This window comes from Pseudopipra pipra, chromosome 11, assembly GCF_036250125.1.
Source record: "Pseudopipra pipra isolate bDixPip1 chromosome 11, bDixPip1.hap1, whole genome shotgun sequence".
NCBI lineage: Eukaryota > Metazoa > Chordata > Aves > Passeriformes > Pipridae > Pseudopipra > Pseudopipra pipra.
In genome coordinates, this window is record NC_087559.1 from 9,731,023 (window position 1) to 9,744,321 (window position 13,299).

The window sequence follows — 13,299 nt, forward strand, 5'->3', positions numbered from 1 at the left end:
CCTGGTAGCTGTACCGAGAAGGACTGTAAACTGCTGGTCCTTTGTGGGCTTCTGGAGTGTCTCCTTCTGCTGTGTCTGCAATGTACAGGCAGCATGTTAAACCTCACCCTCTGGACTGAGGCCGGACAGCAGCTCCCTCTCAAATGGCACCACCAACAGCCCAGCCCTCGTGTTATGCATTCAGCAGCAGCTGAGACCAGAGCAGCCTCCCCAGCCATCAGCATTCCAGAAGCTGAAGAGTCCCAGCAGAAGACAACTGGGAGACCTTAACATATACAAACAGCCACATGTGTGAAGAAGGGCTACTCCCCTCACCCCAGTGCACTCTGGTTCAGCACAAAGCCCACCTGCCTTGGACCAGCCTGTCTGAATGGCCACCATCCTGTCTGAATGCTGGAGACTCAGCATGGACACAGCCTGGGCTCCCCTGGCTCCTCAGCAGGATACCAGAGGCAGAAGATGGTTTCTAAGATCTCGGCAATTTCCCACTCAGCCTTGGTTACAGGAATCCACAATGGATACAGTTACAGCTCAGGAGACAAAACTGTCCCTTCTTGGAGGGCTGTCAGCAGGATCCTGTAGCCGGTTTTCCTCAAAGGGTAGGCAAGAAGTACTTACTGCAGCGACCCAGCCCCTGAGCCTCGTGTATGTTTCAGCTGCTACCCTTGTAACCATGGCTGGTGATCCTGCTTTCTTCAGGAGGAAGCTGCTGGGACTAGGAGACTTCCCATCAGAGTTCTGTTGCAGACTAATGACAGAGTTGTTTATCTGCAGCATCTCAGGGATTCTCAGCAGCCAGATTTGAAATGCCTTGGTGAAACACTGTTGGTATTAGTATCAAATTTATATGACAGATGTGTCTCAGTCATGAAACAGGACACGCTGCCTCAGTCCGCTCTGTACTTCTGCCAGACAGGTCTGGCTTTGGCCCCAGCTGCACTGGCACGAGCACCAGTGCCAGCAGTGTCTCTGGCTCTGCTGCCATTGTCCTCTCTGTGCTGCACTACAGTGCTGGCTTAGCTAACAAGGATCTGGACAGAGCTCGTCTGCTCTCGAGGCTCAGGAGCCTTTTTCCTCAGGGCACAGACCTGCACAGAAACTGGGGCGTGAAGCTTCCAGCACGTGTCCCGTGCCACCTTCCATTTCTGAAATGACATCAATGCAGCAAGTGGCTGTTGGACTTGCTGTAGGTGACATTCCCAGTACTGCAGGAAGGCAAAATTTGGAAGTTCGGGGCATGTTTTGTTAAGCAGTCACGCACTGAAGAGACTAACTGTTCAATCCAGGAGATCGCTGTGATTCACAGAAGTTGAGTATGAGAATCAGAAGAAATCTGAAGACTGTTTTTTAAGCAGCCGGGCATGCTGGCAGAGCTGCACAATTTACTGCCAGTGCCTGTTCTTAGAAAAATCCTCGACAAGTTAAAGACAAGTTGAAAGACTAAATTACAAAGGGTAAATAAACTATGACCTTCCTGAATTTGCTTTATGTAAACTTAAAAGCTAAAGCCAACATTTCCCTTCCCCATTTCCCAGTACCTGCACTAGGAATGACATGAAGAACTGCTTTTCTTGGCAGTACTGGCCTGTGTCAACCTAAAACATATATGAAGTGACAGCTTTAGCTGGGAGCAGCTGCAGTTCTCAGAAGCGTGGAATGCACACAAATTCCATTTCATTCCTACATGCCTCATCAGCAAACCTCCAAGTTTGGGATTTTTCAGTTCCCCTCAATATTATCTGTTACAGCATCAAGTGAACATGTGCATCTTCACCATTCCAGGTGCTACCAGGAACGGCACGGACTCAGCCACCCGTTTGTTTCACGAAGAAGCAGAGCAGCAACTGGGGGAGGCTCACAAAATCTAAACAAGAATATAAACTAGAATCTAAACAAGCTGCTGAAGAAATTGCCACAGTAAGCAAAAGAAGAAAAAACGTATTTTGCTGCGGTGGGATGAAGGAGACAAGACGACTTTTGTCAGCTGCAGCATTAGGTTTTCACAGCTCAGAGTGGGATGGGGTTTACGTAACAAGAAAGAAGAATGCACCTCTGCAGATGAAAGTTTAATTCCAGCCTAACTTTAGGGTGAGACTGAAGAGCCAGAGATGTACAGGTTAGAGTGGGCAAAGGCCTGTTGCAGGAGCCAGGATTTTGCCTACCCAAATAAACACCAAGAAAGCCACTTCCAATGGTACGGGAAAGACAGGGAAGAGACTCCCAGTGGGGTTCCATGAAACTGTGACATTTTTGATAGGGAAGAGGATTTCCTCTCAAGACTGGATGAAGGAAAAGAATTGAAAAGATGTGCCTAGGTGTACAAAACCAGGAAAACCCTCGATGAGACACCAGTTTTCAGAGGCTGGTCTCAAATACACCTTACTGCAACCGGGGGGAAAAAAAGTCTGATTTGGAATGAAGAAAATACATACTTGCCCTAAAATGCTCAGAAATGAGATATTACATTTGTGTGAATGTTCAGCCAATGAGAATTAAATGATAGCACCTTCTTAGCACATCTGTCCAAGGACAAAGAAGCTGTCCCTGTCAGAACCAAGATGCAGGCAGTCTAGAATCCAACCCTAGAGAAACCTAGTGGTCTTCCAGGTCTAACAGAAGAGGGATACAGGCTCAAGCAATATGTGAATAACAATAAAGTATGGTTTGCAGAAAGCAACTTCGATAATGTTAAAGATGAAGGTACAACTGACAAGTTGGCCATCATTTCCCACCAACCAAATGTCCAAAAGTTTCACTGTCCTACCTGCATCCTTCTCAACAGCACTGTCACAGGTAGGTGAGGATTCGTGTCTCTGGGACACCTTTGCACCACTCCTCAGCACCTTCTCAAGTATCCCCCGGCCCTCTCGGAGCCTCTCCACCGACGTCGGGACCATCCTGCAACAAAAAACCAGGAACAACTGAGGACTGCTATTACACAGCCAGGAACAACATGACCAAAGCACAGGGGCTGTGAGCTCCTTGGTGTAACCACAACATGGGTTTGTCTTTAAAGTCTCTGCTTAAGTTCACCGGTACCACGTCAGTGGAAATAGAAACCCCTACTGCAGAAAGGAAGGATCAGAGACTATCGGGTCTTTAGACAGATGAGGAATAAACTTCTGAACTGCTTTTGCCATGTAAAAAACCTCTGGTGGGATTTCAGACTGCCAGTCCCTGGCTATCATGACACCAGTGCTCTCAGAAAACCAAGTCCTTTATCAAAAACATGGTATAAACATCCAGTTCAGTAAATCACCTGATTACAGAAAAATCTGGTTTGAAATCCAACAGCATTTTGAAAATCCTGGTAGATTAAATACAGTTTTTTCCATAATTACTTTTATTCAAACTAAAAAGAAGGAAACTCAATACCTTTATGATAATACAGTGCCAAGACAACACAGTTGGATAATGCAATGTTCCTGGAGCAAAACTTGCTTGGCCGTTTTGCCTATTAATGACACTCTGTCCTGTTTATTTTGTAGTGTGAAAACTCTCCACTCAAGATTAGTGCTAGATATCGTTCCATTATGTAAGTGTCTTGTCTGAGGGTGAAACAGAGGTGAAATGGCTTTTCTAAAGCCAATCTGATGAAGAAAAACAGAGCTACAGACAAACCCCAGACCTCTGGGTCAACATTCCATCTACCATGCACAGGACCATCCACATCTCTATAGAAATATGTGGTTCAACATATAAGACAACATCACCTTGACCAGGGATTTATAACACCTTTACCCTGGGCACTGAAGAATGTGTGCCTTAAAAATGCCTGAATTTAAATATTCAGATTACATTAAATGCACTGCATACCATGTAAGCATGCAGTCTAACAGCATATTAACTGATTTCTGTACTTATTTTTTTTAATATTTACTGAAAACTGTGCTTTATATCATGGGGTTTTTTATTATTTTCGTTTGTTTTTTAAATAGATAGCCCAAACATTGAAGTTCACCCTCACTTAAGGAGAAGGGGCCAGAGTTCACACCTCATGGAGGTGAATGGGGTGAGAGAGTGAATTCACACCTTCCTTTGCTGTTATTGTTTTGCTGGAGACAGTTTGCTGCCAGGCTGGGTTTACTGGGCAGCAGCACATCTGTTTACTTTGTGATGTCTATCTTGGCAAGTGAAGGAGACAAACTTCCTATTTCTTTTAAGGAAAGCTTTCTTTTAATGAAATTCAGCAATTAGTGCAGAATTCAGCAAAAATCTGGAAAACTCTACAAATTAAGGCATGGAATTTTAGTTCCCACCATTTTCTTCTGTTCCTAATATTATTGTGACTATCTGGAAATGTATCTGACATGTAAGCCCTGAGAGTTAAAGATGAAATTGGGTCACAACTTTAGCTCAGAAACATGCAGGTTCTAATATATCTCTTAAAAGTAGAAGGTGACTGTACATTTGTCAGCCTTGCCCATTAAAACACAGAAACCCAAGAATTTAAAGGGCAGCAAATCTACTTAATCCCATTTCAAAACGTTATCAGCATGGTTTCAACTTTATATCCAGTGTCCCATAACAATAGGATCTTTATTCCCACACAATACTTGCTCCTGAATCCACATGAGAAACTGAAGCCAGAGCAGCACCTGCTGAGGAGCAGCAGATGAAGCTCACAGCACATAAAACATGCTACTAGAGCAAGGATGCCACACTGACACCTCACCCTGAACTAGTTTTAGCTCATTCAGCTGTTTTGGTTTCTTTTTCTGCTCTTTTACAAGCAGAAGGAAGCAGTACAGGAGGGGAGGGGAAAAACACAGGATATTATCACTTGTATAGACTATTTGATAACAGAATAATGATGGTACACTAATCATTAGCAGACTGCCTCTACTGTGGCCAGTCCCAGGATCTGGCAGAAGGTTATCTGGTAGACAGAGAACTGTCAGAGAGATACAAGACAATTGTTTCTATTAATCTCTGCTTGAAAATTGATGGAAAAAGGAAGGAAACAGATCTTACTACTCCTGCAAACTCATCCAAGTACCTAAGCACTTTCAACATAATCTTCATACTCCTCACTGCCTTCAGCATTGCTTTGCATCTCTCCCCTTGCCATCCCCCTGCCATTATCCGAGCAGTGACACAGCCAAGCATGTGGAGGATCAGCACCAGGAAAGGTGTGTGTGCCTTTCTGCCTGTGGTGTGCACGAACAGAACCTGAATGCAGAACAGCAGAGCCAGTGTCCTACACAGCTCCAGTCACAACATCCCAGCCATCACTGCACGGGCACTACAAAGCCACACTCGGCATTTCAGTGCTGCAGTACTTAATGGTTTGGACCAGACATTACTATCAGGTTCAAGTGTTTTTGAAGATGAGCCTTTCTCCTTATCAAACCTGCTCACGGTAACACGATAAGGGTGGTTTTTCTGTGCCTTTGGCAAGCCACCAACCACAGTCAGGTAACTGTTCTTCAAGCTGTATTTACAGGGCATTAGGAAAGCTGAAGTTGTTGCTCTGTCTCTGCTTCTTAAATGTAAAGTTGGAGAGGGCTGCGAGCTTCCCTTCAGAGTAGGAGTGGACTTAGTATCACTCATGTCCAAAAAGTATGGAGGTTCATCAAGAAAAGACCTGGATTACATTTTCATTGCATGGGCAAGACCTTCCAACCCAAGACCTCAAACAGGAACTGGTGGAATAGCAACAACTGCTTAACTTCATATGTTTCAAGACACATTTTTGGTATCTAAAGGGCAGGCGGGGAAGGCTGCTGGTATCCTTCACGGTTGTTTAGCAATTAAGAAAGAGAACAATGCCAAGAGACCCAACCGAATCCATCCCACTGCGCATATTGTTATGGAAATACCTCCTAGAGAGTTCAGTCCTTCCCTGTGGAACAATCTCAGTCTGGCTTGGAAGGATGACACTCACCACCTACTGCTGATGCTCTCCTGGGATTTGCTGAGTGATGATGAAGAACCACAGCCCCTGGAGTCCGGTGGGCTGACGTCCTCTACGTGAGGCAGGGAGGGATGAGAAGGGGAGAAGCCACTTTGTGGGGAGGACGGGGTTCGCGCTGCGGAGCCCGACGGGCCGTCTGTGTCAGTCCCAGAGGAGCTGCTGCCCTGCCGGGTGGGGGTCCCTGCCCCTCGCACCGAATCGCCGCCCTCCTTGGCCTCCTGTTTCCGCTTGCGGTATTCCAGTAGGGATACCTGGCAGAGACAGCACAGCACAGACATGACTCAGGGAATGCAGTGGACTAGGACAAGGAGGAGGAACATGCCCACACACCACTTAAAAAAATCTATTTCCCTGGGTTTGCAGATAAGACTTGATGAGGCAAAGTGGGATTATCAACTCTTCCTGAATCTGCAGAGCTAAGTGGTACAAATTTGGACTGCCATGCCGTTTTACTTTTTATGACCATTATTTCAGCGGAAACATCCAGCTAGTTTGCTTCTCTAACAACCTGGATTTTCACATTACTTCAGGACATGCATGCATATTCAAGCATCCAGCCTCTATATCCTCCCTTCTCTCAAAATCCTTCACATTCTTCAGTTTGTGATATTATGTAAATTTTTTTCAATATCTGTATATCCCTGGTAACAAGAGCCTTCTTCACAGAACTGGCATCTTCAGTGCCCCATTCATGTGTATTAGTTCAGCCACATTAATGACAAAAACTCGGTGAAGCCTAGCACAGAACTTCAACTTCCTTAGAGCAGGTTCCTGCTATGGAGGCATCACAAACTTCCAGCGCTGCCACCTAAACAAACTGCTTTTAGCAAAGGTAGAATGTATTTTCTGCAAAGCAGTCTCACATTTGTCAAAGACACCAACCAAAGATAACCCAGTCCTGCAACACAGGGACAGCAGAACCAAAATATTTCCAGCTGAGCCTTTATCTTTCAGTGTGTGTTCCCTCAGAGTTATTATAAGGCACAGAGCCATAAAGGACTCACAGAAGGCAGCTCTGATGAAGAATTTATCAACTATGACTCAATACCCATACAGAAGGCTTTATGATGCTAAAATACTGAACAGGCTATTTCCAAAAGTAACTCAACATATGAGGGTTTTAAGATAAGTGTAACTTTAAAAGAAAACCAAAGGAAAATAAAAATCAAGAGCCCCCAGAAATGGAATGGAAATAAGATATTCCATCCAGTTGGACCGTTATACAAGTGATCTGAGTTACCACACTTGCCATAAAAAAGAAATCTAAGCACAGGAAAAAGCACCAGTATTTGTCCCACAAGTACCCTATTTTATCACAGCACCACCTTGACTCACCATTTTCACTCAGTTTTAGTCCCATGAGGGTCACTGGCCTGCTATTAGAAACCAATAGGTATTTGCTTTCTTTAAACCATATTCCTGTGGTTTTAGTTTCAAAGAGCTGACTTTCAAGTAATGACCTTCATCTACTTTCTTTGCAATGTTATGGAAATGTTCTAATATGTTCTAATAAACAGACTATGTTTTCTTTTGAAACATTAGATCTTCTTACCTACTAAGGGCCCTTTTCATCCTGATAAATAACACCTCCACCAGCTGTACAGCTGCACTGTATTATTACTCTGGGTCTTGTCTCATTTTAACAACTGTTGATGAAAGCTGCCAGCATCCTGCTCTACTTTCTGTGCTCCCAGAAGAGGTATTTTCACTGTGGTCTTTTTCTTCCACCTCTCACATCAAAATCTTGCCTAAAGGGTAACAACTCTCTTTTAACAACTGTTTTCACCCAGGCACTGGATGCCTGGATTACTCGCCCAGACTCTCTTCCTTTTGCCTGTAAGTCTTTCCTGTGGTGTTTACAGTTCCCACAGAGGTTCCTGCAACCTAAGAATTTCTTTTTCAGGAATACTTGCCTTCTTCCTTTGCGGTGGATTCTGGGGAGCAGCTCTGACGCCCTCGCAAGCCCTCTCGCCGCAGGGGGACATGGATCCGTGCGCTGCCTCTTTGAGCAGCCCCGACTCGTGTCTGCTGAAATACCCTTCGGCAGGAGATCTGCAGCATCCCGCTTCTGAATTCATGGGCTTCCTCTCTCCCAAAGGAGGAGACCCCCGCAACAACCCATCTACACGTGGCATAGCGTTCAATGGGGAGAAGGCATACATTAAATTAAACTCTGTCCGAAAAGCCTGATCAGAGCTTCGTAGCAGCATCTGTGCTTCCCCACTTTTCCCTGGGAAGTTCATCTCTGAAGTAGAGTTTATGGAGGGCTGTGGAGCCACATCAGAGGATCCAAAGCTGAGCAGCGATGGCCGTTCTTGGTTTGCACTGGAATCCAAGTACCCTCCCTTCGAATCCAGGTCGGATCGGAGGCAGACCTGGGAAGTCCGAGAAGGATATAGGCAGGGGGGCGGGAAGTCAGGAAAAGTGTCAGGCAAGGGTGGGGAGAGAAATTTAAGTCAGAAAGTGCTCTGTACAATGCTAGCTTCCTGCTTCCCAGTTCCTTTCTGATTACCCCATAGGGTCTCTCCTGCACTGTTTTGCTCATTCCACAGGGGAATGACAGACTAAACAATGATCAGTTCAGCTGTCCAGAATGGGATGCCCTTTCCCCTTCAGCAGTCTTTCTGCAACAAGAGGATAAGGCTTGGCACTATCCCCAGGCAGTCAGTGAATTCAAAACAGCATTTTCAATTGCCTCATACGTCCCCAAGCTGATGTTAACACATAGCAGTAGCTATATTAATTATGGAGAGAGAACAGAAAACTTCTGCTGTCCTTTTGCTGTTATATTAGCCAAGTTCTTGACTCTCCCAAGTCAGCCACTACTAACTTCCTAACAATAAAATACCCAGGACATCTAAGCCATTTGTTTTCACTTATTGTGAGCTTTGGAAATCTCCAACAATAGTACATTCATTTAATTTTTACTGCATTTCTACATTTTACAATATCCAACAAAACCACAATGGCATCATCTTTGTGCTGTCACAGTTTCTGGAGCACTAGGCACTGATACAACAGTATATCCATTTATCTGCTTGAAGTGCCAAAAACCCTCCAGGGCAGCAGAATAATAATCTCCTTCACCACGTTAATATGTCAGGATCTCAGACAATGAGTATAACTGACAAGATTTCATCCTTTTTGCAGGACTACAGTGCAGAGGGAAAAACGCAGCAGCACCAGGCACCAGCTCTCCTCTTCTGCTGTCGTTGAGAACGCTTCCCCTGCTGTATTACAGCTCCAAGTAATCCACCACACTGGAGATGAGCACAGATTTTCTACTATGAAACAGTCTCTGAGCAAGGCAGTTCACCTCGTATTTTACAACAAGGCACTAGGTAAGCAAAATACTACTTTGTGGCATCTCCTCAACATTTTCAGTCTGCAAGTGAGTGGGTTTAGATACATCAAGGCTGAAGAGAGCAGGTCAGGTGCACCACTGTGTGCTCGTAAGTCAAAACTAGTGGTGAGTGCTTTCCCTTCCCCAGCAGTCATTTTGGCACTGCTGAGTAAATATCACAGACCACTTATCTGCTGGGCTGGGTCTGACACTGACGATGACATTTGCAGAGTGCCCAGATCTCTTGCCTTCACCTCAACAGCTGAGACATACCAAGTCTTCCCATCAGGGTCAACAAGTGAATCAAGAATTCCAGTCTTCAATTTGTTTGCTCTCCTGTGACAACCCTGAAAACTCTCCTCAGCCTTGCTGTGACTAACGCTCCACACTTATTCCCACTGCCTCCGTGCCCCTCACCCCTCCCCTCCCAGCACACACGGGCCCGGGTGCGGTAACTACCTCAGGTGACATGGACTCGGGCCTATGCGCAGGGGAACTCTCGGGGGAGGATACGTTCTAGAGGAGGGAAAAGCATCTAGTTATTCATCTACTTAAAAAGTCAAGAAGCAAAATACAATGTACAAAATACAAGCACAGAGGTTAGCAATGGCTATTCTAAACAAAAACCATCCCAGGAACTGGCCCCAGCCTGGACGGCAACGTGGTTGGTTAAGTGGGTTCTAAAGCTTCCTAGAAGCACAGACAGGACTGGGTTACTGCATCTCATGATGCAACTTAGAACCCAAAACAGCACATGAATATTAAGAAAAGCAGCATTTTACTCTTTATATTTCTGATGCTGTCAGACAGAGTTTGCACCATGAAATATAGAGAAAGAAATTTATGGTGTTTATTCTGAGAACATGGGAGAGATGGAAAGCCTGGTTTAGCCCAAAAAGTAAACTAAGATCCCTCAAACACTAAGGTGACCTTTCACAGACATTACACTAAAAAACAAAACAGTCTCCTTCAATCCACTGTGGGTCACCTTTCCAGATAAAGTCAAGAGAAGAGGTGTGGACAGCCAGCTTTATGAAATGTCATATCATTTGAGCACCTATCAGTGAGGCAGTGTATGCCCTTGACAGCGGTTAAGGGCTCCTTCCCAAGCACTTCCCCTTCCATGCTAATGAGAAGGCCTAAAATAGAATCAAAGAAGAAGGTTTCCCAGAGAAATATGGTAGCAGTCACTGTCTTGTGCAAAGCAGAAAACCTTAGGAAACTGAGGAATCTCAAATTTGTTAGCTAAAAAAAAATTCTGACAAACTCCACAGAAAAAGCAGATGCATGTCCTCATGCTTCTATAGTCACTCCTATGAATATGCAGGGCTAAGCATCCTCTAAATTGTTTCCAGTCTAAAAAGGTCACAAAACAGTCTGAAAAAACTCAATCTGTAAAAAGCCGACAAGCAGAGCTTCAAAAGGCTTATGATACAAGTTTTTCAGAGAGCAGCTAGGAAATCAGTCAAGAAGGAACTTTCTTAAAAGCCTTCAAAAATGTATTTCTAAGAAGACAAGCTTCCTTGAGGAAGCTTGTGAACTGATGGAAGAATCTTTCTGTCACTCTCTTCCCACAGGGCCACAGGACTGAAGCATAAAGTTTTATACTTGGGGAGATGCATTCCCTCCAGTTAGAACTGATGATAACGAAATGAAACAGACACGACATTAAAACAATGATATTATGAATGAGGTGCACTGGAGGAAATACAAAAGTTTGAATGGAGAAGCCTATGGTCCAGTGAGTTGTTAGACTCTTTTCAAGAGGAAAAAAGGAGAAAGACAAGTAAGTTATAGATACCCAGTGAAATCAAGGCTAGTTAACTAACAATGTGGTGGGACAGGAAAGGGATGATTAGACTGTGGCAACACTGCCCTGAGCTGCCTCCTTAACCACTGCCAGGGAAAGGATCACTTCCTATTGAGCTCTCTGCCTGGAACAGTCTTTTATCTCTCTCCTCAGTGCTCCACAATCTTCCCTGCTAACTTCTACAGAGCTGCCCCTCAAACAACTTACAAGACAGGGCTCTCAAAGAAAATAATCAAAGCACACTAAGCTAAAAATACCACAAAAAATACCACCTGTTGCAAAATGGATGAGGGATTCCTGCAAAATAGTCCCTAGTATGGAGCAGTCCATCACTGCACCATTTTTTTATAATGGTTCTAACTGGCAGAGCACGAGCAGCTGGCCTGCAGAGTTCCACAGGTTTTTAATGAAAATATGCAATACTAGAAAACAAAACTAAACCTGCAAACAGCACGATCCCTACTCACAGGCACAGAGCAGCAACAGAAAGTGGAAGGTCCTGGTGGGATGAATGCTGGTAATTCTCCCACAGAGTTTAGAGCAATGGAAACCACCTACAGAGCCTGCTCACTACTAGTGCTGATTTTTGCAAAAGTAAACTATTAAGAAATCAAAGGTATTACAGTATTTTCTTTCTACCCAATCAAGGTAAAGAAAAACCAAACGATACAGTGGAAGCTGATGTAAAGTATTTCTACCACACTTGGGGTTACTGAAAGCTGTTTGGAGAAAGAGAAGGTGAGAATGGCAGACAGCCTTTGAGAAATGGAACACTACTGCACTCTTTGGAGGAGGCAGGGTTTGGAGGCCAGATTGGCACAGAGATCTGAAGTGGGAAAGATGATTAAAGATCACTGAAAAACCTCCAAAATTCGGGAGCTACTCTGCAGAAATAGAAAAAACAACGTAAGACTAATGTTACTCACAGCTACAAAGTGAGGTTTGACATTTAACACAGAAGGAGATTTGGTCAGAAGCGGAGTAGGGGAGAAAGGCAGCAGTGCTCTTGAGGCTGACACTGTGATGCTGGCCAGCAATATAGCCACACACTCCAAAAGGAGGGTGTCCCAAGTTTCACCCTTGCTACAAATATTCCCATTCCTCTTTTTAGCACCCTCAGTGCTGGGCAGATTTACCTCGAACTGTAGTGGAGTATTGCAGCGACTGGCAGCCAGAGAGGGGATTGGTGAGAACATCACGCCGTAGCCGTTGCGACTCTCCTCCTCTCCGGGCAGTGAGGAGCAGGGTGTAGCCAGCTGTGGGCTCGCTGAGCCAGGAACTGAGGGAATGGGAGGTGGAGGGGTCACGGGAGACAGCGGCCGCAGCAGCTTCTTAACATTCTGCTCCATCAAGTAGCGAGACTTCCACTTCTTCAGGGGACTCAGCAAGTCTGAAAAGCAAACTGAGCTGAGGACAGGGCTGAACCATTAACCTTAACCATTACCCATGAGCAAATCACGTTGTCTCCTTCCCCAGCCAAATGAAGCCCATGAGTCTTCAATGCAATTACAAAAGATTCCTACTAATGAAGTACCTCTGAATTACTTCTTTAGCAATGTCTAGATACTGCTAACAGGACAACTCATAATCAGGAACATGCAGTGAACAAGGAAAGGAAATATTTCAACTAGAAGTATGCACAAGAAGGAGCTAGGGGAAAGGAAGACAGGAAAGGATAAAAAGAGCAGAAAAAATGAAGAAGAGGGGTCAGAGGACGTGTCACTGCCACTGCTACAAACAAACCAGACGCAGCTCAATTATTGCTACCTGAACCTACAGGCTACATCAATACAGCCCAAACACATTTCAGTTCCATAAAGGATTAAAGCCTTTCCCTCAGGGCTACTCCTCTTTAAAATCTTTTCTTATGCTCAGGTTAAAAAAAAAATAAAAAATCAGTAAATTCTACAGTTCAGTTGTTTGTTTCTTCAGTTCTTGCTCAGGATGTACATTTATTGCTTGTGGCATTCTGTTCATTTCCTGTTTATCTAACTTTTCAATAATCAATTCTGTATAATGTCTCTGTTGTCTAGCCTCCTGCCATCCTTGGAAAACTGATCCCTAGCTGGGCAGATCTTCACTCTCTTTCGCTGTAAAAGGATTCAGACACAGTATTTGACCATTCTGTTCCTTTACTCATAGATTTTTAACTTCTCCATCTTTGAGACTTAGTCATTTGCCTATTACATATGTGCCTGTAAGACTTTCCTGTATCTTCCTGCAGTCAGC

At 44.5% G+C, this 13,299-nt stretch overlaps 1 protein-coding gene across 2 annotated transcripts in view; it reads right to left on the reverse strand.

Moving 5' to 3' along the window:
- SETD5 (SET domain containing 5) overlaps positions 1-13,299 on the reverse strand; it is a 65,247-nt gene that overhangs the window by 2,489 nt on the left and 49,459 nt on the right. For both annotated transcript variants that reach the window (XM_064667383.1, XM_064667385.1), the window contains 6 exons: positions 12,207-12,460; positions 9,720-9,776; positions 7,831-8,292; positions 5,888-6,168; positions 2,765-2,898; positions 2-75 (listed from right to left, as the gene is read on the reverse strand). In XM_064667383.1, coding sequence (XP_064523453.1) covers positions 2-75; positions 2,765-2,898; positions 5,888-6,168; positions 7,831-8,292; positions 9,720-9,776; positions 12,207-12,460 — 1,262 coding nt within the window. The remainder of the gene's footprint in view (position 1; positions 76-2,764; positions 2,899-5,887; positions 6,169-7,830; positions 8,293-9,719; positions 9,777-12,206; positions 12,461-13,299) is intronic.